The 25,388-nt window shown below is 40.1% G+C and overlaps 1 protein-coding gene across 1 annotated transcript; it reads left to right on the plus strand.

Annotated features, from left to right (window-relative positions):
• The first annotated feature begins 65 nt into the window (after window positions 1–65).
• galns (galactosamine (N-acetyl)-6-sulfatase) lies at window positions 66–25,243 on the plus strand. The gene is made up of 14 exons (XM_059345722.1): window positions 66–223; window positions 440–563; window positions 1,934–2,008; window positions 2,153–2,255; window positions 3,890–4,033; window positions 4,802–4,868; window positions 5,532–5,659; window positions 6,560–6,699; window positions 6,817–6,920; window positions 10,140–10,282; window positions 12,450–12,552; window positions 17,589–17,710; window positions 23,148–23,265; window positions 24,780–25,243. The coding sequence occupies exons 1-14, from the start codon at window positions 113–115 to the stop codon at window positions 24,864–24,866; spliced, it is 1,569 nt and encodes a 522-aa protein (XP_059201705.1). The 5' UTR covers window positions 66–112; the 3' UTR covers window positions 24,867–25,243.
• Window positions 25,244–25,388: the final 145 nt, after the last annotated feature.

The raw sequence follows: 25,388 nt of genomic DNA on the forward strand, positions 1-25,388 counted from the left end.
AACCTTGAAACAATGGTTGCGCTGTGTATGCGCAGGCGTTGCGCTAAAAACCCGCACGAAGGCAAACAAACCACTTCCTCGAAGTTGATGCTCACATGACTTCAGCACAGCGATGATGTTTACAGCAACTCTTACTCTTTTCTGTGCAATAATATGCTGTTCCTTGACAGAAAAGCCAGCAAATGGTTCATCTCCAAACATTATCATCATGCTCATGGATGACGTAAGTTGTTTTTTGTTTTGTATAAGACTTTGGTTCATGACACCAGACAGCAGCAACTCTGTTTGAGCTTTGAATGACTTTGGCAGTCCAAAATATGTTGCTCTGTCTCTTTTCATTTCTCTGTATTAGTTTATTTTCTTGTTTAGATCTGTGCTGTGCGTTTTACCCTACTAGGTGTAAATCTAGCCTATAAACCACTTTCCTTCTGCTCTTTAGATGGGCTGGGGGGACTTGGGGGTGTTTGGCCAGCCCTCTAAAGAGACCCCTAACCTGGATGCCATGGCTGCTCAGGGCATGCTGCTACCAAATTTCTATACTGCGAACCCACTCTGTTCCCCATGTGAGTCAGCTGAAAATGTTCTGAACTAGCAGTTCCTGTTTTGCAAGTTAATGCAATATATAACAGCCTCTAAATGTGTTTTTATTATCACATTATTAAATGTTTGAATAAGACCTGATTAATTAAGGTAAATGTATCACAATTGACCAACCACAGAGCCACTCTTCTTATTTGTTTAAAAAATGAAGCTTGCACATGTCTTCATTCAAGTAAAGTAAAGTAAAGTACAGTATGTTACAGCAGTTATATGCAGGAAAGTGTGTATTGTCACATCACCGAAGTGTTTCTAGGTCACTTAAGTGATAGAAATAGTGGCATGGTAAAATAAAAAGTGGCAAATAGTAAATTGATAATAATAAAACAACAAAAGTAAAAGCAAGTTTTTCCCCCTGTAAGCAGTTCAATAGGGCTGGGCGATATGGACCAAAAGTCATATCCCGATATATTTAGGCTGAATATCGATATATGATATATATCCCGATATTTTTATCGCAACGCGAAAGCAGATGTTGAGTCAAAGTCAAAGCCAAATACGACATGTCACAAGTAGTTTTATTGAAACTTTTTATTTAAGTGAACATAAATACTGTATAACAGCAGGAGTACCTTTAAAAAAAATAAATAAACTCCATAAAGTGCACATTTAAATTAAAAAATATCTTAAATTAAAATAGCCCATGAAATAAAATATGCCAATCTTTTTCCGAAATATATATATTTATATGAGAAAAGAATAACAATATTACAAAATAACTAAATATGACAAACCCTATGAAGGGCAGCATTTATATGTAAAGAAAGAAAAATATATATGCGATATGGTCTAATTCCATATCACATTTAATGTATATAGTCTGATAACACCTGGCAGGAATGACTAAAGGTATCCATGTAAATGCCCTCGATTCTGAATAGTTTGTGTACATTTTGTCCATGAAAAGTTATTAAAAAAAAACCAACGGACAACCTCTAGAAATGCCAAGTAGTCAAGCTGAAAAGCTACTTTTCCTCTTTTTGAGTTTAAATGTGAAGGTATGTGGTTTCACCTGGCAGCAGTGATCCGTGAACATAAAGTAATTGAGTTGAATCACAGCCATTAATGCTGTACTCCCAAAAAGCTGAAAGAATTTGATGTATTGCAACTTCATGCATTTCAGAGCAATTTGTATTTTACCATACTACTATTACAATAAAGTGTTTACTTATTTAAGAATGTAATCAAACTAGTTGGACTAGTTAATTAGTAATCACCAGTTTATTTGATACTGGTGCAGGGATGAAGATTCTGTTGTTTACCAGTAAAAAAAGAAGCATTTTGAGGACTAACATACAGAAAACCTAATGACCTTTTTCTATAATTTTAACGACAGCCAGGGCTGCACTTCTCACCGGGAGGCTGCCTGTCAGAAACGGTTTCTACACCACGAATGCCCATGCCAGAAACGGTACACTATACATCCTTACTGTGCAAATTATCCAGCTGCAAATAATGTCTTGCAGGTTTTCTCATTATTTAGTCTCTAATGTACAGTGTGCAGTAAAGTCATGGAAAGTTTTTTACACTCAATTTTGACCCTTTTTTTTTATAGCATACACACCACAGGAGATAGTGGGAGGAATCTCTAAGGATGAGATTTTGATACCCCAGATGCTGAAGAAAAAGGGCTATGTCAGCAAGATAGTTGGCAAGTGGTGAGCTCTTTATGCCTCTGTAATTCCTGTTTTAGAGGGTTCTGAACTTTTTTCAAGGTTATCTTGATGGTGGCTGAATTTATTCCATGAAATTATAGTATATTTGCATGTTTTAGCCAATTAATCAGAAATAATGTTCACTTAACATTACTGAAGATCATTTTCCATAGTATACAATACTGTTAGATTAGATTAAAGTTAATTTTTATACCTTTTATTTATCCCACAATGGGGAAATTCAACCTCTGCATTTAACCCATCTGCAAGCTGCACATTACTGCACATTATAATAGGTTTCTTTCACCATGACATGCAAGTTTGTTTGAGATAAATACTTTATCACACACACACACACACACACACACACACACACACACACACACACACACACAAACACACACACTACCTTTTGTTTTGCTCTTTGATCTTCATGATGTTACCACCAGACACACAACTTTCAAATTGTATTTTCAGTCACGATTTTTGGCTTCTAACGATTATGAAAACAAGATAAGATCAAGACTGAGCAACTGTATGTTATAAAAAGAAGAAAGAAGAGAAAAAGAGAAATTTGTTCTCTCTCTGGGGCTGTAAGAACAGTCATTTTGTTCTTGACACATCATCTGAGCCGAACTTTGTTCTTGTGTGGTGTCCAAGAAGTATTGTTTGATTATTCAGAAATCTGAATCTGTGCTGCAGTGTGAGGATCCTATGACGACTTCCCAGGAGTTCTGCAGTGGAGTTTCCCGTCAAGCATGAAATATCCTGGCCAGGAAGAACTTTTTTCTTGTTCTTGCCACCTCAAGAACATGAACAAATTTCTCTATTCTTGTGGAGTATGTAAAGGGCTTTACTGACTATAATATGCTGAATATAGTTTTCCAAAGCACTTAATATATGTTTCGGTTGTGACATTACACTTCAACATATTTGATTTAATTTTCTTCGGTCAAACATATTTTTTATTTATTATATATTCCTTTTATTTTATTTTTATCTCTCTCTCCTTTTTTTTTTTTTTACATGTATTTATATTTTGGGATTTTTTTTCCTGTTAAATAATATTTAAAGTTTTTTTTGTTAAGTTAAATTAATGTATATTATTTCTAAAGTCAAAGAGTCATGTTGAATATTTTTTATCTCAATATTGCCTAAAATGATGGTGATTATTAATTTTGCTATAATCGAGCAGCCCTGGTACTTGCTGCTGTAAAACATGAATATAAGTATGTTATGTAGGGATGCATGATATTGGATTTTTTGCCGATATCCGATTTTTTACAACTTATTTAGCCGATTACTGATACCGATATTTTTTTCCCGCACAACTAATACCCACAATCATGGCAAATTTGGCCAATTTCCCAATTGACATAACAAGTAAACATAACCTGTGTTCACTGGGAACATGTGAAAGTGCAACTGTACAGCAGAAAAATTGAAACCAAATTGAATAAAACTACATGTACCTTACAGACTGCTGCATTAATCAAATTTAACTTAAAACAGGAGCCCAATATGTGACGACTCAATCTGCGCTGTGCAAACAAAATCACAAAAAGTACAAAAAAGAGAATGATCCTTCAGTCACACTGATGTTACAGTGTGTGAGAGCACTTTGTTTACCATTGCAGGCATCTGGGCCACAGACCACAGTTCCTGCCTCTGGAGAATGGTTTTGATGAATGGTTTGGTGCACCAGACTGCCACTTTGGCCCTTACAACAGCAGCATCAGGCCCAACATCCCCGTCTACAACAACTCTGAGATGCTTGGCAGGTAGTAATACACACGAGCACTCAGATATACATAACAGCAGACACAAATAGAGGCTGAAAATCTATAAAAATCTCCACTCCCCGTGACTCAGTGGAATACTTTGGCTCAGTGCTCCTCTGGATGAGCTGAGTGTCTCCCCTCCTCTTCTTTCTCTGTACCAGCTGTGCTTGTGTATTCCATTTTCCGCCCATTTGTTTTCCCCAAAACAGCCATATGTGTATTCAGGGTCATTGGAACTGGCAGCCGGGCGTGTTTTTTCGCTTAGCCGTGGGTTTAATCAGCGCTGCATACCTGGGCCCTGGACAGACACACACAAACACATAGACACGTATAGACGCAGACACACACGCGCCCTCAAGAGACGGCAGGTTGCGTTGGCTGTATGCGAGGACACCTGGAGGAAGTGAAGCGTAAGAAAGAGAGATGCCTGTCACCGCTTCTCTGCTCGCCGCTCCACGCTTCAGCAACACCTCATAACAGTTCCCTCTGCTCGGCTCTGCTGAGACTTGATATGTCTTTCACCAAAATCTCCTGCAAACACAGTCAGCAAGAGGGAAATTTGCCTCAGTTGTCTTAATGATATTGTCTGCAGCAGTTTCGGTCAATTTAGAGGGAGACTGAAAGCCCTGAAAATACAATCAGGTTTATTTTAGGCGGTTGAATAAGCAGAGGAGAAATGGCATGGTGTGCTCTCAGCAGGTATTCATATGGAATGACGGCGAGCTAATCATTTATTTGATGATTCATGTCAACCCACTTCTTTTCCAGATACTATGAGGAGTTTAAGATTGACAGGAAGACTGGAGAGTCCAACCTCACACAGATGTACTTGCAGGTAAGTTAAAACTGTCCTCTCTGTCTGTTTCTACCTCAGAAGATGCAACCCTTTTAGTGGAGCACAATATGTCAGGTACAGTTCATTGTGTTTCACAGTTTCCTTTACGAAGCAATCATTAGAATACAATTAAAAGAAAAAATAACATTACTGTCCACCAGAGTGAAAATGTGTGTCTGGCTCACCAAATCATGAAAGCACAAAAACATAAATCATCTATTTAACAAATTAAAAGCGCAACTTAAATCCTGATTTTGCCCTTTGATCATTATTACGCTTTTCACCAGCAGAAGTGGATTGTTGACTTTTGCGCACACTCGTCTTGATTATCTCTGCTGCCTACGTCAGTCCCTCCCCTTCAGTTCCTAAAGGGATCAAAAGCAGCATGCAGAGACACACTGCATGCTGCTTGAGAGGTGCACTTTGTCATCACAGGAAGACGATGGATCTGTCGAGTAGAGCTCTGTAAAGCTCATATTAGCATGTCTTATAGAACCAGACTGGTGTTAATAATGTGGCTGATTGTTTGGAAAATGACACAAAGGCAACACATGTTTAGAAGAAGTATACAAGTGAGAATGTAGCATGATAAACATCAGTAAAGTCATTTAACATCAGCACTGACTGTGTTGTAACACTCTGTCACTCCTCCCACCTCTACAGGAAGGTCTTGACTTCATACTCCGTCAGACTGAAGCCCAGAAGCCCTTCTTCCTCTACTGGGCAGCTGATGCCACCCACGCCCCTGTCTATGCCTCCAAACGTTTCCTAGGGAAGAGCCAGCGAGGCCGGTACATAAAACCTTACTGCAGATGCAAAAAGTTACAAAAGGGGTGTCACGATTTCAATTCTACATCAAAAAAACTATAGAAATTAGATTAAATCAGCAGTTCTCCCAGTAGTTCTTTTTTCTCTCCAACTCTACCAACCTCTGGTCGCCAAAGATAAAAAACACAACAACACTTCAAGGATGACACAGTGTAACTAACTGGTAGCCTGCGCCTGCACCTTTTTTGAGAAACTATGGCTGCTGCTGAAATGCTGGAAAATCCTCCTGTATCCCTGAAATCAATGGTGTGGCAACGTTTTGCCTTTCCACGAGTATTATGTAAACAACAAACTCGTTGCTGACAGAAAAACTACAGTTCCAACGCTGCAGAAGATTTAGAAACTGCAGCAGCCAGTGGAGAATTTTTTTAAATTAACAAATCAAACCTTAAAATCAAAAGTCGTATCATGTATTTGGAGAATCGTGACACCCCAAGTTATAAATTAATGTACATTAATGGAAAAAAATATAAGTTCACCCTTGTGTCTTCGATTTCTTGTTCATTTTAATGCCTGGTACAACTAAAGGTACATTTGTTTGGACAAATATAATGATAACAAAATAGCTGATACGAGTTTAATTTAAGAGCTGATATCTAGTCATTTTCCATGGTTTTCTTGATAATAACCAAAATCATTATCAAGAAAACCATGGAAAATGTCTAGATATCAGCTCTTAAATTAAACTCTTATGAACTATTTTTGTTGTTATCATTATATTTGTCCAAACAGTGTACATTTAGTTGTACCAGGCATTAAAATGAACAAGAATTTGAAGAAAACAAGGGTGGCCTTATCATTTTTGTTCCATGACTGTGTCTCTCTTGGGGAATGATAAAAGCTTGATTGTCTGTGTTCTGTAGTTATGGTGATGCAGTGATGGAGTTGGACGACAGCGTTGGCCAGATCTTGTCATTGCTGCAGAGTCTGGGCGTAGAAAATAATACCTTCGTCTTCTTCACCTCAGACAACGGAGCTGCTCTGATGTCTGGTCCAAAAGAAGGTCTGCAAATAAGTCAAATGCACAAACACTCACACAGTGTTTTCTTGTTGGTGCATCTTTGTCCAAGACACATTTCCTGTCCTGCATGTGTGTGTGATGTGTTTTCTGATTCCTCAGCTGGCAGCAACGGTCCGTTCCTCTGCGGGAAGGAGACCACCTTTGAAGGGGGCATGAGGGAGCCTGCTATTGCCTGGTGGCCTGGACACATCAAAGGAGGCACGGTGAGTATCCCCCTGTGATTTAAAGCTTTTACAAAATAAAGCCTCCAAAAAAATCCGAGATGATCATTCACTTAATCCCTACCATCTTCTCTAGAGACTAGACTAGACTTGGATCCAGCATCCAGACCCAGTTTTTTTTTTTTCTCCCTCTTCTAAGCGTTGTTGCTGCTCCTTAATGTTCTGCCTATCAACAGGTACCAGAAGCTGAAACGTTCTCTGTAGAGCTGCAGGCGATGCACAGGACTGTAAAGCAGGGCTGAGAGTAAAAGAATAATTATTTCACTAATCCTCTCTTTTGAATTATTGTTGCTTTTTGTTTCATTTGTGTATTATTTACCACTTTACATGCGCACACTCTGATCTGCTGCCGCCGTCGCCAGTTAATCTTGACTATGTTCGACTTCTATCGAGTGATTGAACTCCGGAAAACAAGAAAGATAAACTGTGTGATTGCGGCCACGAAGCGTGTGGGCGCTTTTTCCACTGTTTCCTCAAATATTTTTTGGCTGGAATTAATGCTCCAAACTCTCTCCTTCCTCCCTCCCTCTCCCCAATTTAACCCCCCACCCACACCGTGATCCTCTAAGCCTGTGCGTTCTGCAAATGACTTTTAATTGTATTAGGGGCAGCTGTGACACGGGGCTGTGACGCAGAGGGATTTGGTGGAGGAGCAAGCGGAGGCTGCAGTCTGCAGTAAGCCTTGCCCCTGGCTCATCTCACAGGGGTGTGCTGGGGCCTGATAGCACAGCAGAGTAGCGAGGGAGAGGGGGATTGGGAGCGTCTTAAGCGGCTAATCTGTTTGTGTGTTTGCTGAGGTTGGATTGAGCCGTAATGAGGACTTCAGTATCTGAATATGCCAGGCGCGCAGGATAAAGGAACGGGAGGGGTGGTGGTGGGGGGGGTACAGGGAAGGAAGCAAGGAAGAAGAAGTAAAAGAGGTGGCTGGTGTAGAAAAGAGAAAAGGAGGAGGGCTAAAGACGCTGGCACTGCCACACTGCCAGGAACGTTGGTGTGTTCGCGGGGCTTTGCTGCACCTGTGCCACTTTATAATTGACCAGTTTGTCTGTTTATACAAGTGTGCAGAACATGTCTGTGTCATTTCCGTTTGATTCTACATGCCTGCATATACGACATGCATGTTTTATGTTGGATTAGATTTATGTGTGAACTCTAGACCAGTGGAAAAGTGTAAATAATATAACTACAAATGCAGAATATCATTAAAAGACCTGCATGTGTGTATGTGTTTGTAGTTGTGGCTCTTCTGTGAGAACGAGGGTCAATAGATGCTCCCTGAAGCTCTCCAGGGTTGTGATGACAAAAGCTGCTTTGTTGGAGCTACAGTACTCTACAGCTCTGGATTTATCACTCTGGGAGCGAAGACAGACCATGCACACGGTTGCCACCCTCTCTTGTTTTGTAGTCTTTTGAAATCTCTGTTGATCTGTGCATTGAAAAGTCCATAAGCTCTTTGAGCGAAATGCTGGAGACAACAAACAGCCATGCAAGCTTTTGTAAAAGGGGATTTCGGCAGGTTTATTGTTCCGGCTGAGAACAGATGCATCTTTACAGAAGATGAGGAGACAAGTTTTTGCAGGGATGGAGAACACTTTGTCTTAACTAGACAAAAAGCCCTTTATCTGTGAATGCATCTGAGTGATGAAACTTCTGTGAATGTGCAGGAAATTGATGCATATTAGTCATCCGCTCGTATTTAGGAGGATGGGAGGAGGTGTCCTGGAATGAAGGAGCACGGTGGTGCAGCTTCAGCATTCTCCCAGTGTCTGAGGGGGGGCGAGGGGCCAGGGTGGTGAGGGGTGGTGGCTGTAGGAACAAAGATGGGGAGGCGGGTGGGGTTGTCGGCCCCACGTTGTCGAAGCGTCACAATCCCTTTTGTTGTGTTTTATCAGGCAGCAGACACACAGGCAGAGTGGCAGAGACAGGGATAGAAGCACTGCCTGCTCAGATAACCAACATCACCACTCACAACACAGAAAGAAATGAGAGACATTAATAGAGAGTGATGAGTCAGTCAAAAAAAAAAGCAAGAACAAAGGGTGAAGGAAGAATGGAGTTCAGCGTTGACTGCAGAAGAGGGCAGAGTTAATAAGGGAAAGAAATAAAAGATGGCAACTCCTGAGATAAATTCTTCTGTCACAGCGGTCTGAAAGTTTTACGTTTTGGTCATGCAAGTTATTACCAACTAAATGTCAGTTTTGCTTCTTCTTGTGTCCTTTTGTCCTGTCTACTTTAATGGTTTGTGTGTGTCTGTGAGGGGGACTTTAAAAAAAAGAAAGAAAAATGAAGTGAAGGACTAAATCTGTTAGTGTTTGTGTGTGTGTGTGTGTGTGTGTGTGTGCGTGTGTGTGTGTGAGAGAGAGTCTGGATGTGCAGATAGATCATGGAATGCATTGCAAAGCCTTTTCTGTGGCTGGTTCTGTGGATACAGAAGAAAGGGGAATTCATTTCAGTGCTAAGGAGCTTGTGTGTGTGAGCGTGTGTGTGTGTCTGTGTCTGTATGTGTGCTGGCTGCCGATAGGAGCACAGCGGCACATGGCGGTGCAGCTGCAGAGGCCTGATAGCGCTATCTGATTGTGAGCGTGCCGTCTTCCTCTAAGGCTCGCTCAGGAGAGAATGGAACGGAAGATCAAGGATGACAACGAAAAAATGTCATTTTATCTGAAAATAGTTCAAAGTTTATAAATAAAATAAAGCTTTTCACTGGGACTGGAAGAAGGAGATAAAACACCAGCTCGCTCCAGCCCCAGCCGCCTGCTTGCCCGGGCCTTGTCCTCTCCCTACTCTCTCTCTCTCCTCTTTTTCTTCGCTCCTCCTTTTTCCTTTCCTCCCCCCCGAAAAAACTCATTTAGAAAGTGAGGCATTTTGGAGGCTTTATAATAAACCTGCAAGCAGAGATTAGAAAGGAGACTGGAGAAATGCACCTCTTTCCTACATGTGTACGCACAACAACACATACAAACATCCTATCATGACTATGCATTGTTGCCATGTTCACAGTCAGAAAGGAAATCCAGCGTAAAAGAGTGAACTCATGGTATTCCCAAGGCATAAAACAGTTCATTTTTGATTTGTGAACTGTGTAATTAATTGCCACTAATGGCAGAAACAAAAACAAAATAATTTAGAGTCAAAAGTTGTTAACTTTTTCCACTTCTTATGCTGCAGATAGTGACTGTGCTTTTTTATTTCTTTGTCCAGGTGAATTTCCAGTTGGCCAATGTGATGGACCTGTTCACCACCAGTCTGGCTCTGGCCGGCATCAAACCTCCTGATGACAGGGATCTGGATGGACTGGACCTGACGCCAGTCCTGCTTAACTTCTCACACACACTCCAAGACAGGCCAGTATACACACACACACACACACACACACACACACACACACACACACACTGACTGTTAGAGGATTTTACCCGATGGCTAGAGATTTGTGGTGCTTGTGGTCTTTTCATTGTAACCAAATTCCCCTTCATTTTTTTTATGTCCATGATAACATCCCAGAATGGGAGAACAGTGTTATCACTAGCATCATCATCAGGTCAGAAGTGTGAATGACATTCCCATCAAACTGTTTATCAATCAATCAATCAGACTTTATGTGTATAGCACTTTTCATACAAGAGAGATGCAACACAAAGCGCTTTACATAAAAAAAAGGAGAAAATAATAATAATAAAAAGATAACGAAACATAGAAACAAGCAAACACCCTCTGCCCAGCCCCAACCCTCCACCCCACCCACCTTCATCCCACCCATCCTATTAAAAACAAAGCACAAACTGAGGAACTGAGGAACTGAGGAAGCGCCATCTCAACATGGAGCAGTGAGGAGACACTGGAGGCAGGTTAGAAATAAATTAGATAAAAAATAAAGTAAGATAAGATAAAAAAAATAAGATAAAAAGATATATATAATAATAATATTTGTTAATTGTTAATAATGTTTAGTGCTAGTTACTACACTAATATGGTGAACTTTGTCAACAATCATTCATTATCCTTAACCGCGGTCAGGTGGCCCAGACCATAGCAGGGCAGAAAAACAGAGACAGACAATCAATGGGCAATTGAGATTCACCATTTAAACCAAAGTGCATGTTTTTGGACTGTGGGAGGAAGCCGGAGTATCCGGTGAGAACCCACCCTGACACAGGGAGAACATGCAAACTCCACACAGGAGTTGAACCCGCAACCCTCTTGCTGTGTGAGGCAAGAATGCTAACCACTACAACACCATGTAGCCGACTTTATCAACAATAAACTTGCTAAACATTAGCATGCTGTCATTAGCATTCATGCATTCACTCATAAAGGGACAGTTCACCCCAAAATCCTATATATGCATTTTCCTCCTGCCTATAGTGCTGTTAATCAGTCAAGATTGTTTCGATGTGAGATGCTGAAAGTTGAAAAGAAAGAAAGCTTTCTCTCTTCTCTTGAATAACACAACTGTGCTCAAAGCGCCAAAATAAATACATCTGAAAAACTACAGCAGTTACTCAAGATCTTGTCCTGCAGGAGCTGTAGTTGTGCCTATTATGTTGAGTAACTGTATCATGATTTCTGAAAACGAGACATTACTGTTGAATATGTCAAATGTATTCGTTTTGGTGCTGTATAGTTCCTCTATATTTGAGAGAAGGCAGACATCTCTGTGGCTGATATCTTCAACACTAAACAGATAAATAGCACTGCAGGTAAGATAAAAAAATATGCATTTTTGGTTTCTGGATGGACTGTCGCTTTAAAAAAAAAAGGTAAAATTGAGCACCAAATCTGTGTAACAAAGCTATCAAATAAAAAACTTTTTGCGACCACCTTTTGAGACATAATCGAGCATGGAAATGGGCCTTTCATAATGTTTTATCCCAAATACAATTTCTCTTTAAAAGGTGGTGGTTAAGGGGTTTATCTTGTTGTTTTATGTAAGTGAAGAGAATTCAAAACTACTCATGATTTGGGTGATTTTTAGAACATTTTTAAATGAATGTTCTTGGATGTTAAAAAAATGAAAATGAAAGACTCAGTAGAAAACCATGAGAGTGGTATTAAACGAACAGTGTGGAGGATTTAATAGAATCTAGCAGTAATGTTTCAGTTAGCAACCAACGCTTTCCCTCTCTCCTCAAGTTTCTAGCGTTAACAGAACATATTGTGGCCTTCAGGTAATGTAAAACTGCAAAAGGTGTTTTGTTTGTCCGTTCTGGGCCACTGTAGAAACATGGCAGCGTAACAAGGCTCTATGGAAGAGGACCCACTCCTTATGTAGATATGAAGGGCTCATTCTAAGCTAATAGAAACAAAGCAATTAGCAGTTTCAGGTGATTTTACACTATTAATAGGATTGTTTGTTATTATATTCAATTTCTCCCAAATAGACCCCACTAAATTAAGTGTAAGTGTAAGCATGTCAAGAGAAAAATAGAGTATTTTAAAACAGAAGTGTTTCTAATTCACCTAGAAAGAAACGATCTGAGCATTAATGCTTCTTCTTCTCATCCTCAACAGGCCGATCTTCTATTACCGCGGGAACGAGCTGATGGCTGTGAGGCTCGGACAATACAAGGCGCACTACTGGACCTGGAGCAACTCATGGGAGGAGTTTAAAAAGGTAAGGTTCCTCTTTAACTTGAGCAACTCTGTTACCATCTCTTTTTTTCTCAGTTTGTGATTTGCACAGTCACGTCCTCCCTCTTTGTCTCTCCTAATCTTACTCAAACACACAAACACTTTCACTGTTGGTGTTATCTTGAAAATGGCTCATCAGTTGACTGCTGTGTACATCAGAGCGTAATGAATATTAATGAAGAACCCCCCACATCAGCGAACTTACATCATTCATCACCTAGTTGACTTGTTTGTTCTGACTCCAGTGGAGATTTTCTTCCTCTACATTTACATACCGGCATTCCCTGCTGTAGACTTGTTCTTTTGGCACCACGGAGCTCAAAGAGAAGAAAGAAAGGCAGATGCCACCAGTATCTCTCGGCCGTAATTACATCAACTCGTTGCTGATTAAATGCATCAGGAGAAATGCGAAATGTGACACTTGAGAGGCAGGATAGTGAGGCCCTTTTTTCTCCTCGCCACTGTCCATAAAAACATGTCCTCCTGTCCTCCCATCATGGCTCTGCTTTTCCTGTGATCCAGTTTGTTTTATGCCCCATCGGTCGCTTAAATTGCTCTCTCCTTCAGGCCCGCTGAATCAATAGCAGCCTCCTTTATCAACTCATGTGAACTGAAGTGGAACTTCACAAATAATGGCGTCTGATTGCCTGTGAGTTGCCTATCGATTGGTGTGTGTGTGTACATGAGAGAGAGAGAGAGAAAGGGCGAGGGAAACATGTACACATATGTTCGGATCTCTATAGATGTGAACGTCTGTGTGTGTTTTATGGAGCCACTGCTGAGCGTTGTTATGGTTGAATCCTTAAACTGTCCATCCCGTGTAACCCATAGTACATTTTATAAACATGAAAAATGCAAACAAACCCACTCATTGAGCTGTTTCACAGCTTCAGACTACATGAAATGTTTTTATAATGATCTTTAGAAGGAGAATATGTGTCACGGCCCTTATCTTGTACTAATAACATTAATTAATAATCATTTCAAAGTTTTCTGGACCCTCTAAACCCCAATAAAGACTTTATGTAACCTGTCTTGGAGCAGAAATACACAATCAAACCCTCTTTTTACTGACAAAAAAACATGTCTCCTGCTTGCTCTTCAGTGGTAATACTTAAGAATATAATTTGTTTTCTCTTTGCCCATGGTAAGAAAATAAACAAGGCAAGATGTGTGTCTGTGAAGAAGAACGAAATTACAGGTTAATAGCTGGGAGACGTATCGCTCTGTCCTGGCTGTGTTCGTGCAGCTCAGCCATGAGGAAAATGAGAAATTTCACAGGCTTAAATGGCTCTCATCAAACTCTCTTGAGGCAATGTAGTGATGTTAATATTGCGAAATATAGTTTTGTTGCAACTCTGGCTCTTTTGTATCTGGATTGCTGAGTCACCTGTGATACAGTAGGAGCTCTACGGCGGCTGTGAGAGCTTTTTTTTTCAAAGGAACTCTTCACCCGTTAAATATCCATTTGTATATCAATTATTCACCCTATGTTACCTTGAGTTCCCTAAGAAAAGTTTGTTTTTCTCACATGCTTCAGATGTGAATGACTAATCAAATGTACGTAAACCTGGGCTGTATTTAAAGGTATAATATGTCACATAGATAATAGATAGGCAGGCAAGCTCAGTGGCTTCTTTTATATCTGTTCTAAAGACTCACTTTTAACGATTGGCCTTCTCTTAATTTCCTTTTATTATCCTTGTATGATTACCTTGTTGAGAATGGTGATTATAAATTCATTTTTTTAAGTCCAATGTCATTTCTTTTTGTGGTTTTATTTTGTTGTTGTTGTCAGTAAATTGTAATGGCTATGTTTTTATCTCTGTTGTGCAGCACCTTGTAACTCGTTTTTTGAAAGGTGCTATATAAATAAAGGTGTTATTATTTTTATAGATGTAGAGTAGCTCTTGCTCTTGACTCTTGAGTTAGATTGAAATTTATGAAATTAAAACAGCTATTAGAGGTGGGAATCAGCGGAGGACCCATGATACGATTTTATCCTGATACTTGAGTCACGATACGATATTATTGCGATTTTAAGCATTTTGCGATATGGTGAGTATTGCGATACAATATATTGCGATTTAACTGTTTAACTGCATTTTGTGCCCACAAAATTAAATTCAATCAAGAATTGTTTTGTCAAATAAGACAAAAATTCTCAGTCTATTCATCTCACTTCAGTCTTTTTATTTCTCCACAATGAGAGTCAAACCCACAGACTGACCAACAAAGTATTCAGTCAAACTGAACTGAACTGATATCAAACATGTATGGACGACAACAACTGCAGTATTTTCTCAAACTCTCCTCAACTTTAAGCTTCACTGCTCGGATTTAAAAAAAAATTAAACATAAAAAAAGCCTCACTTTGCAGCGTTATTTCGACAACTTCCAGACACGATATCCTGACACACAGGATCTTGTAGTTTCATATGACACCAGTATCTCCAGTATATATTCCTCAAAGTGAGCCTTCTATAGCCTCTGGAATGCTAAGTATCAATACTTGGCGGTCATGAATGGATATTACATTGCCGCTCAAAATATCGTGATACTATGCTCAATTTTTTCCCCACCTCTAACACCTATGCTTTCTAAACAGCACCTGATTCACTGACATTATGGCACAAGCAGCAGAAGTTGAAGACCTCCTGCAACCAGTCAACATCTGGCAAAAGGTCTATAAAGCGACTGACATGCTTACATGTCAGTAGTCTTATCCATAAAGTAGAAAGAAGATTTGTTCACAGAATAAATAGTTTTAAATATGCAGCAGCAATCTGCATAAGGTGATTGTTCTCCTTCCAAAGCATTTTCCTTTTCGGATCAAAATAAACACCAAATATTTCCTTTTCCAAAATTCCATCCTGCCACCGCTGGATGCTCCTGCACCTTATCTTGTAATAGCGACCGCTCTGCTCCAGTTTGAAAGCAGCCGAGTTGTATCCATAGCATTAATGTCAGGGGAGATATGGAGTTCTTGCTGTTATGTGTTGGATACAAGAGACCGAGTCAGAGAGACACACAGCAGGCCTTTCTGGCTGCTCCTCTGGGATGAGTTTTTTTTTTTCATTCTTTTCTGCATTTCTAAGCTTTTGGCTTCAAAAGACAGGACAAGTCTGGATCAGAGGAGGCTCTGCAGGGCGGGGGGTATCTATCCTTCTCGCTCTCTCTTTCTTTTGCTTCTATATGTATTTTTGAGGTGCTCTGTTGAGCGATCTCAGAGGGGGGCAGCAACAGTGCCTTACAGATGAATGCTTTCTCAATATTAGTTGTGCTCATCAAAAAGTGTGTGTTTCTGTGTGTCTGTGTGTGTGTGCATGTCTGTGTAGAAGGAGAGGGCAGACCTCCAGGGGGTTCTGGAGGAGTGAGTGTGACTCAATCAGGCTGCGATCACTGCCAGGCTCACAAGAATGGAGTCAGGGAGCAGGAGCGAAGGCGTGGAGAAATGAAGGGGGGGAGGCAGCACAAGGAAGAAAAGTCCTCTATTTTTCCAGTGACTTGAACCTTCATGATGTACCAACAGTAGCTGCATAAATAACACGACAGATTGCAAGACAATATGCATATAGGCCATACCACGATGAGATTAAGCTCTGAGCTCTGAGTAGCAGGTGGCTGCAAGCCTAAATCTAGACATCCAGATGTCTTAGGTGAGCGGTTTGAATTTTTGAGTTTTTTTAAATTGCACATAATAAATCTACAGAAACCCTGAGAGGAATGTGAGAAAAATATGTGTTTTTCTATTTTCAAAACAATGCAATGCATGGAGAAATAAGGAGTTATTTGAAATAAAACGGTAATGCTTTTAGTTCTATTTAGAGCATGGGGTAGTGGTGCACTTCAGCCTCTTTTGGCCAAAATGACCATTACAATGAACAAACTTTTTTTCAACCTGTTTTCAATTTTTTCCCCCCAAAGGTTACAGGTTTTTTTTTTTAAAGGGAGAAAAAAAGAAAAGAAAAAATATCCTCATAAAACCTTTTTTCACATGTTCTTAAGTAAATAAACACACAAGAGGAAACTATTTACATCAAATTTGAAAAGAAAATCTTTTTTTGTCATTTACCTCACAGGGCTTCCGTATGAAAACACGCTTCAACTAAAACATCTGAAATAATCAATTAGTAAATAGTATTAAAATAACCAAATTTGGCACATGATGACAAGAAATATGCATTGTCTCAGTCAAGACACAAAAAGCAAAAAAAAAATGTTGAGAAAACGGGATGTAAAGATGTTTGACATTTTATTTCTTAGGTTTAATGTATTTGCTGCAAAAAGAATAAAAGCAAATGTGCTTTTTTCTACACCGAGGGGACCTCAAATATTGTGTTAGGTTGCTCAGTAGAGAGGCTAAGCTTTGTAGGCACGATAATTCTACTCCTCAAAGAATTGTCACTAGCACTTATTGATGCACTAATAGCTCTTATTGCACTATACCTTGATTGTTTGCTTTTACTCTTCCTGTAAGTCGCTTTGGATAAAAGCGTCTGCTAAATGACTAAATGTAAATGTAAATGTAGGCAAAACAGGGCAGCTCTGCTCTTTATTCTGGGGGGTTGCAGTCTTTTTCCAGCATACATACAGAAGACATCACCACAGGACTCTGAGGCTGAGTGGTGAAATGCTCTCAGTGGTGTGAAAATAAACTATAGCAGGCATGTAGAGGAACGTCAGATGATTTAGAAACATGTCAGGAATAATCTTTCTGATTTGAAGAGTTAATTCGTTCCTCCTTAAATATCAGATTTTACTCTCTCCAACATAATGTATTATATGTCACGACTCTAATCTATACTGTGCTGGTGTTATATTATGGTACATATAGAAATATCTTGCGTTGATGTATCATGCAACTGAGGTAAAGACATGAATTTAGTCCGAACTCCAGGATTAGAAGTTTGCTTTTCTGTCTCATTTTAATGACACAATTTTTTTAGATTTTCTCAAAACGAAGACAATTACCCTCAATACAAAATGTGTGTGTCTTCTTCATGATTTCTCTTGCAGGGCATCAACTTCTGTCCAGGTCAAGAGGTCCCTGATGTGACTACTCACCAACAGAAAGAGCACACGATGCAGCCAATCATTTTCCACCTGGGACGGGACCCTGGGGAAAAGTTCCCCATCAGGTTAGTTCCCTAAAAACTTCTGCTCGGCTTACAGCAGATTTCTGGCTGATAGAGAGGAGAGGAGAGGAGAGGGGAGGGGAGGGAAAATATGAGAGCGGGAGGTGAGGTGAGTCAATCAGGAACAAGTGAAGAGATGCTGAAAAATGAACTGTCGAGGGGTGAGAATAGGAAAGCAGTTTGCTTGTTGGTGGCGCAGAATGTGTATGAGATCAATGCTGATTCAGTGGCATGAAAAAGAAGGCGTCGGATTGATCCGCTCAGCCAGAGCGCGCCTGATTACACCCTTCTCTTTGTGATTGCAAACAGCTCCTTAAAGATCACTATCTGGCCCTCAACCCTCCGGTGCACCGCTGCAGGTTAAAATTCAAGATAAATTGTTCAGGTCTAAATTGAGAGCGAGTGCTGTTTAATGGAGTTTTGTGTGTCTCTGCCTTCGCTCAGAGGAGAGTTAAGAATCACAGAGAGGATAGAGTGACGCCAGAGGACACAGACAGCCAGGGCTGAGCTCAGGCTATTACTAAATAAGGGTGCAAAGACAGATGAGCAGCATCTTTTACTGCGTGCTGTCAATGCAGAACATTAATATGATTTATTATTTTTAAAATGACGCAAGCTGAGGTCATAACTTATACATTTATCAAGGGATAGTTTGGATTCTTTTGAAGTGGGGTTGAATGAGGTTCTTTTGTAAGTCAGTGTATTATCTAGAGTAGAACCAAAAAAAGAAAGTTTTAGTGTATGCTATATTTACAGTTTTTTACTGCTTTACCTCAAACAGCCCTGTTTAAGTTTCTGATCTGAAGCCATTCTATGCTCTTGTCAAAGCCACCAGACTCCATTGACAAAAACAGTAATTTTAGCTCACATAACATGGGAGTTGCTGGTGTACGACTGCCCCTTTAAAGTAACCCTTTAAAACACCAAAAATCAAACTATCCCTCAGTTGAGTAATTTTTGTAAACACAAGAAAAACAAGGACTAAAAATATAATTAACATGAGACATGGTTTTAAATTGGCACGGATCAATGCCAATTTAAAACCATTGTACAATGTACAACGAAATTCCTTTTGGTATTGCACGGATCTTAACAAATCTTGAAAAATAGATCCGTGCAATACCAAAAGGAATTTCGTTGTACACCGTACAATGACAATAAAGAATCTTGAATCTTAAAACACTAAACTCACACAATAACACAAACAAATGAAAGAAACAAAGCAGTGGTGGAGCAGTAACTCCCATATTCTGCCCTGCAAAAATGATTTTTGTCTGGTGACTTTGACAAGAGCATAGACCAGCTTCAGTTACTCACGCCTTAATTTGAACTGGGCTGTCTCACAGCAAGGTAAAGCGGTTAAAATAATGTGAATATAGCATTTACTAAAACTGACAGAGGCTAGGTTTTGCTGCTGCCCCCGGCAACAGCAGTACCTTGCTTAGTCTCTGTAGGCAATTCACTGACTATGGATAAGTACCTGATGCAACCCCACTTGAAAACATCCAAACTATCCCTTTAAGATCATCTCAAAATCACTTTGATGAGAGAATATTCCTTTTATTGCTCTGGGTTGGCTTTGGTTCCCTCCTGCCATAAAACATCCCAGATTGTCCTTTCCTTTCTGCAGCTCTGCCTCTCACATTCTGCTCCGGCCTCATCTCCTCTTTGCCTCCTGCTCGAACTCCTTTCACTTCAGTAGTGAGATTGGATGATAAAACATTAATGTTGTTTTTCAATTGCCCACCTTTTAGCCTTGCTATTCACTTGGAAGAATAAAAAAAAAGCAAAAAACCAATCAATATGCAGCCATGAGTTTGGCTGAGTGCTGGATGTGCACACCCAAACCCAAACTGCGCACTAATTTCTCACCTCTGCAGTAGAGTTTGTCTACAAGGTCAGCAGCCTCCTCACCCAGACCTCTTCACTGCTCTTCTTCTACCCATCCTAATCTGCACTACTCATTCCCATTCCTCTCCAAACTTTCTCCCTTGTTACTTCTCTCTCTCCACCTCAGCTCACTTCTCACCACTCAGCTGCTGTCCCTCTGCGTCCACTGGGACCGTTCTCCTCCATCCTAGTTAAGTGTGTGTGTGTGTGTCTGTGTGTACACATGTGTATGTGTGCGTTTTGTCCGTGTGCTCCTCGGTCCCCCAGCTGGACTGGCTGCCTGGCCATCATTAATCTCTGTCTACACCTAAAGAGCCACTTAAGATGATGTAGGGCCTGTCTGCACACATACCTTCACTACTGTCGCAGGATGTGATATAGCAAAGAGCACACACACATACACAGTCACCCACGAAAACAGTGCAGATTATAATTATGCAATCTAGGAGAGGATGTGGGTGCAAACATATGGTAGGTTTTTTGTTGTTGTTGTTTTTATTTTGTCGTATAACGAAGCCTTGCCAGATTTGATGGAAATTGGAGGATGACAAGGCCTGTGATGATGGTCCAGGATGAAGCAAAAACCCAACCAGGCCTGCTTCTCCCCCACTCAGCCAATGGATCCCTGTAGGATTCATTCAAAGCCTTTTTCTACCTTCCACTTCGCCCTCCATCCCCGTGACCTGCTGCCCCGAGGTTAACACATCCTACTTTCACACCACCTACCTCGGCTCACGTCCCCAGAGCCCCGGTCGTCCACGGTGTAGTCACTGCGGGCAGCCTTGTTCAGTCTGGCCTCATCTGCTGCTGCCACCAAGCTCTTGTGTCCCCAATCAATAGTCCTTACTGAAGTGCTCAATTTCCACCGGGGTGGAGAAGCTGGTGGAGGGGAGGGGCGGGCAGGACAGATGTATTTGATTGTCTCCTCAATTCCCCCACCTTCTGCCACTCTGTGGTTGTTTGTGTGTGTGCGCGTGTGTGTGTTCCAGCAATAGTGTTATGAATCAGTAATCAGAGTGGTGACACACCTGAGCAATGCCCCCATCCCCCTTGGGTGCCATACATTATAAATCAAAAGACTCCATTTGCATACAGCCTGCTTATTATTCCAGATTTTGCCTCTACACCAGTAAGCTAAGGGTTATAATCATGATAATGAGCTGTGCTGACTGTGGGCTTTTTATTATTTGTTTGCAGAGGGGGCATAAACAAATGATATTATTAGTTTTTGATTTAGAGGTCTGCAGTGTGAGATTTTCAGTGCATAGACAAAAACAATAGAGAACTTAATGTCTTGTGCAAGTTTCTCGGTGCATGGCATGCTTTGCTTGCAGACTTGTATGGAGGAATTGAATACTTATAGCGGTCTGATAAATCTCCCTTACATTTACTTCTATTAAGTTGCTTCGTCACTTATCATAAAATGAATCGCAGCAATCAGTAGCGGGCACAGATAGGACGGGAATGAAATATCCCCCGCGCTGATCGAGATCGGGCGAAAGCAGAATTTGCGATTTTAGATAGCTGAGGCAATTTAATCTGAATGTGTGATTTTTAACCGAGGGGAGTAATCCAGTTTTTTTTCCCTTATCAGCCGGGGTCACAATCATAGATGGTTAGCTTATGACGAATGTGGCACACCAGGAGAGAGACTAATTGCAGCCAGTGCACTACCAGGTGAGTAATTGTAGGGGAAAGTAAAGACTGAGAGTATCAGGGAAAGGAGCAGGTGCTGGCTGATGGAGGAAGCCTTGCTGCCCTGTGGGAGATCTGAGAGGGAGGGTAGGTGTGAGCTGGACAGGGCCTGGGGTTATTACTCTAATTGACACTTCACCTCACACACATGCACATGTTCCCCAGGGGCCAATCAGAGGGCTAGGTTTGCAGTGGAGGGAGGATGGAAGGCTGGCACAGGTGCTGCCGGCGAATGTATCAGGGGTGTAATTGCACTGCTGATATTTGTCTATCTGTGTGTCACGCCACCAGACACCCACTCCCCCAACACACACACACATGCACACGCAGCCCATTAACCCTACAGGTCCTATTGAGAGCAGCGTTCCTTTGAAAGCCTTCGGGGCCCCTGTGTTTTACACACTGAATATAATAATGCACAGAGGTGCTCGGGCTCACTGGTGTCCAACAGCAGTAATTGAGAGACAGGGGATGGGATACGGGTTACATAGTTCACCCTGCTGAGTGAGCTCTCCCAAAGGGTGCCCAAATGAACAGCCCATGTGTGTGTGTGTGCGTGTGTGTTTAGGTTCTTGTTGTTGAATGTTGCAGCGTGTCCCCTCTCTGATTTAGTGATTTGTAAAGCCAAGACTGGATACATGTGTGCAGTGCATGAACTACAACACACCAAATTCAGAAATGATGTTCATGTGTGTGGTTGAGATTCAGGCTTTTCAATTTTCAATCATGCTATAATGGATTTATTGACTTTTTATATCTTGTATCTCATAATCCCCATATTTAACTAAAAGTTAAATTTTATGTTTTAGTTTTATATAGGGTGTTTTAACCCTTGTAAGCCTACATAGACAAGCAAACGCTTGGACAGTTTTTTTGTTTTTGCCAATTATTATCTTATTTTTTAACTACAATAATAATATAATAATAATCTGACCATGAGTGTAGACAATGTTAACAGATCAGGAATAAAATCAGACTCTGTGTGTGTGTTTGCATCAATATGGGTATGCATTATGTATTAATGTATAGGGAAATAACAGCTGTGTGTGCGTGTGCGTGTGCGTGTGCGTGTGCGTGTGCGTGTGCGTGCGACCCATAGATCGATTCAGACACATTCAGTGTCATCTTTTTTTCAATTTTTTTATTAAAAACTTCAAAGTCTGACATCAAAATTTGTTGATTAGCAGGAAAATAACCAACTATTATCAGCAGTTTCATGAAGTAACTGTTTTATTTTTAGTATAGTTTCAACATAAACTGTTCACACTCAACGTCTGTGGATTATCTTGAGTAACCACATCATGATTTCTGGGAAGAGACAATGCTGTTTTTCTTTCAAAGGTATTTATTTGGTGCTTTGAAAACAACAAGCCGAGAGACATCTAGTTCCATTATATTCGAGAAAATGCAAAAATCTCTACTGCTGATATCTCTGACCTTCAGCATCTCGCACCAAAACAATCTAAATTAATAAACATCACGACAGGTAGGGGAGAAAAATTCTGCATTTTTGATTTGGCCGTGAACTGTCCCCTAGAAACACTGATTCATTCTATGTGTAATTTTTCAAGCAAAACTGCCAGAATCCATTGGTTCTTGCTTGTAAAATGTGAGGATTTGCTGCATGTCTTTGCCATTTATCATTGTAAATGGAATACGTTTCAGTTTTGGACTTTGGCTCAGTGAAAAAAAGAAAATGTCATATTAGGCTTTAGGAAATTGTGATGGACATGTTTTTCTCTATTTTTTTACATTTCTCTTTGATTAGTCCAAAAAGAAAAAAGGTCAAATATCAGATAATGCAATTAATTGCTGGTTGCAGCCTTAATTCCCATGTGTTATTGTGTGTTTACAGTGTTTTGACCAAAGAGTACCAGGAAGTGCTGAGTCAGATTTCCCCAGTTGTGGAGCAGCATAAGCAGGATCTGGTTCCGGGTGTTCCCCAGCTCAATATGTGTGACGTGGCGGTGATGGTGAGATTTACATAACATAAATATCATGATGCACTTTATTTGTGAAACTGCAAAATTGAATAATTATGTTGTGAACACAGGCTTCATTGTGCTTATCAGGTAGCTCTGCTCCCAATAAACCCAGAGGCACTGGACTGAAGCCAGTTCAGTTCACAACAGACGTTTCTTTTTTGACCAGCAGCCCTCAGAGCCAGACCTTATCTCTGTTCTCTCTCTATCACACTTGTACATCAGATAAATGAATACATAAATGAGAATCAATAAAAGTCTCTGAATAGAGATCTTTTCTCAGCTGCTATCTGTTTTCAGTCTGAACTAAGCCTGCATACTAATAATGTTATACTTGAACAGATTTAGCTTTTATTTTAATTTGTTTATCAGTTTTACTAACCTGCACCAGAATTAATTATGAGACGTTATCACCTTAATCTGGACCTTTTCTCCATGAGTGTGTCTGTGTTATATGTTAGGATTCCTAAAAGAAGCTGAATTGAGCAGTGGCTTTGTCACCTCAGACTGAGAGCTACAGTGCTCTGGACTGATTTGTGGTGTGGCACTGCCCCCTAGTGGTGAAGAGAATAAACCCAGTTTAAAGTGGGCTTAGAATGAAAAGATGTCTTATCTTGTGTCATGCTAAAATGGATTTATTGACTTTTTATATCATGTATCTCATAATCCACATATTTAACTAAAAGTGAAATTTTATGTTTTAGTTTTATATAGGGTGTTTTAACCCTCGAAGCCTACATAGACAAACAAACGCTTGGACAGTTTTATATTTTTGCCAATTATGAGCTTATTTTTTCAGTATATATTCTTGAATATATATGGATTTATTCAAGAAAACATGTTTTATGAAAATATACTGGTTGACTGTGGAGTTATTCAAGAAAACATGTTTATTCGCCACTTGGAATATATATATATATATATATATATATATATATATATATATATATATATATATATATATATATATATATATATATATATATATATTCAGCATGAAAAGTTGTATCAAGGTATTTTTGAGCTCCCTGTGGAATTTCGTGCAACAGCACCTTTTACTCAGTGAGTTACAGCCATTTATTGGCTAATGTCCTTTACGTTATTAAGTAGATAATGTGACAATAATACATGTTGATTGCTGTCTTTGTATTCTGATTATGTCATGTTCCAAAGATATTTAACATGTTTGTAGGACTTGTCTAGCAAATCTCCATGCATATTTGAAAAACGAACAAACATGTACACCCAATTTATTGTCCAATAATCATGTCTTGCCATAAATCTTAAACACTGTGCAGCAATATTAATTTAAGGTCAGTGGATACATGCTATTGCTAAGACAAAGGAAAATACTTCGAAAATACCCATAATGGACACAGGACCATAAACTGCCTCTCATGGCACAGGACAGGACACAAAACAAAAACAGATCTTCTAGGAACTAACAACTGTCTCTGATAATGTCATATATTTGTGCTCACTGTGATTGCCGCTCTGTGTTACAGAACTGGGCCCCTGCAGGCTGTGAGAAGTTAGGAAAGTGTCTCAAAGTGCCAGAGTCTGAGCCCTGGAAGTGTGACTGGCCACACTGAGACGATGAGGAACCAAAACCTGAAGAAGTGCCTTTCTACAGAACAAACAACTGTATTTTTTTTTTTCGTTGTAAAATGGCTTATGAACAATGTTGAGGACTAGGGTATGGGGTAAAACCAAGGCAATAATGTTGGTATAACATTTTGTTGATTATGCACATAGCTTTTCACAGCTGGGAATTTAATGAGCCAACAAAAGTTCTACCTGTCCTGGAGAAAACACTCCACCCAGAGCAAGTGGTTTAAGTCAGGACTTATTTTTAATGATGAGCAGACTGAGAAATGTATCTATTGTGATCTAATGTCATGAATGTTGGATATCCTTGTTTCATGCATCCTGCAAAAATGTGATAATAAATAGTGATTTTATTACTTTGTATCATGACTATTTTTGGACTGTTAACAAAACTGTCTCATTCAGTTATTGGAGATACATTTATGGTCCTGTGTGTCTTTTCCTGTAAAAGTCAGCATGCAAATGAAGTTCTGCAAGTCTTTTTCTGGGAGTTCTGCAAGTTGCAG

This window comes from Centropristis striata, chromosome 2 (genome assembly GCF_030273125.1).
Source record: "Centropristis striata isolate RG_2023a ecotype Rhode Island chromosome 2, C.striata_1.0, whole genome shotgun sequence".
NCBI classification, from domain to species: domain Eukaryota; kingdom Metazoa; phylum Chordata; class Actinopteri; order Perciformes; family Serranidae; genus Centropristis; species Centropristis striata.

Coding starts and splice junctions, on each gene's coding strand:
- galns (XM_059345722.1), top strand. CDS start 113: ATGATGTTTACAGCAACTCTTACTCTTTTCTGTGCAATAATATGCTGT. Junction 224..439: donor TCATCATGCTCATGGATGAC/GTAAGTTGTTTT, acceptor TCTGCTCTTTAG/ATGGGCTGGGGGGACTTGGG. Junction 6,921..10,139: donor GACACATCAAAGGAGGCACG/GTGAGTATCCCC, acceptor TTCTTTGTCCAG/GTGAATTTCCAGTTGGCCAA.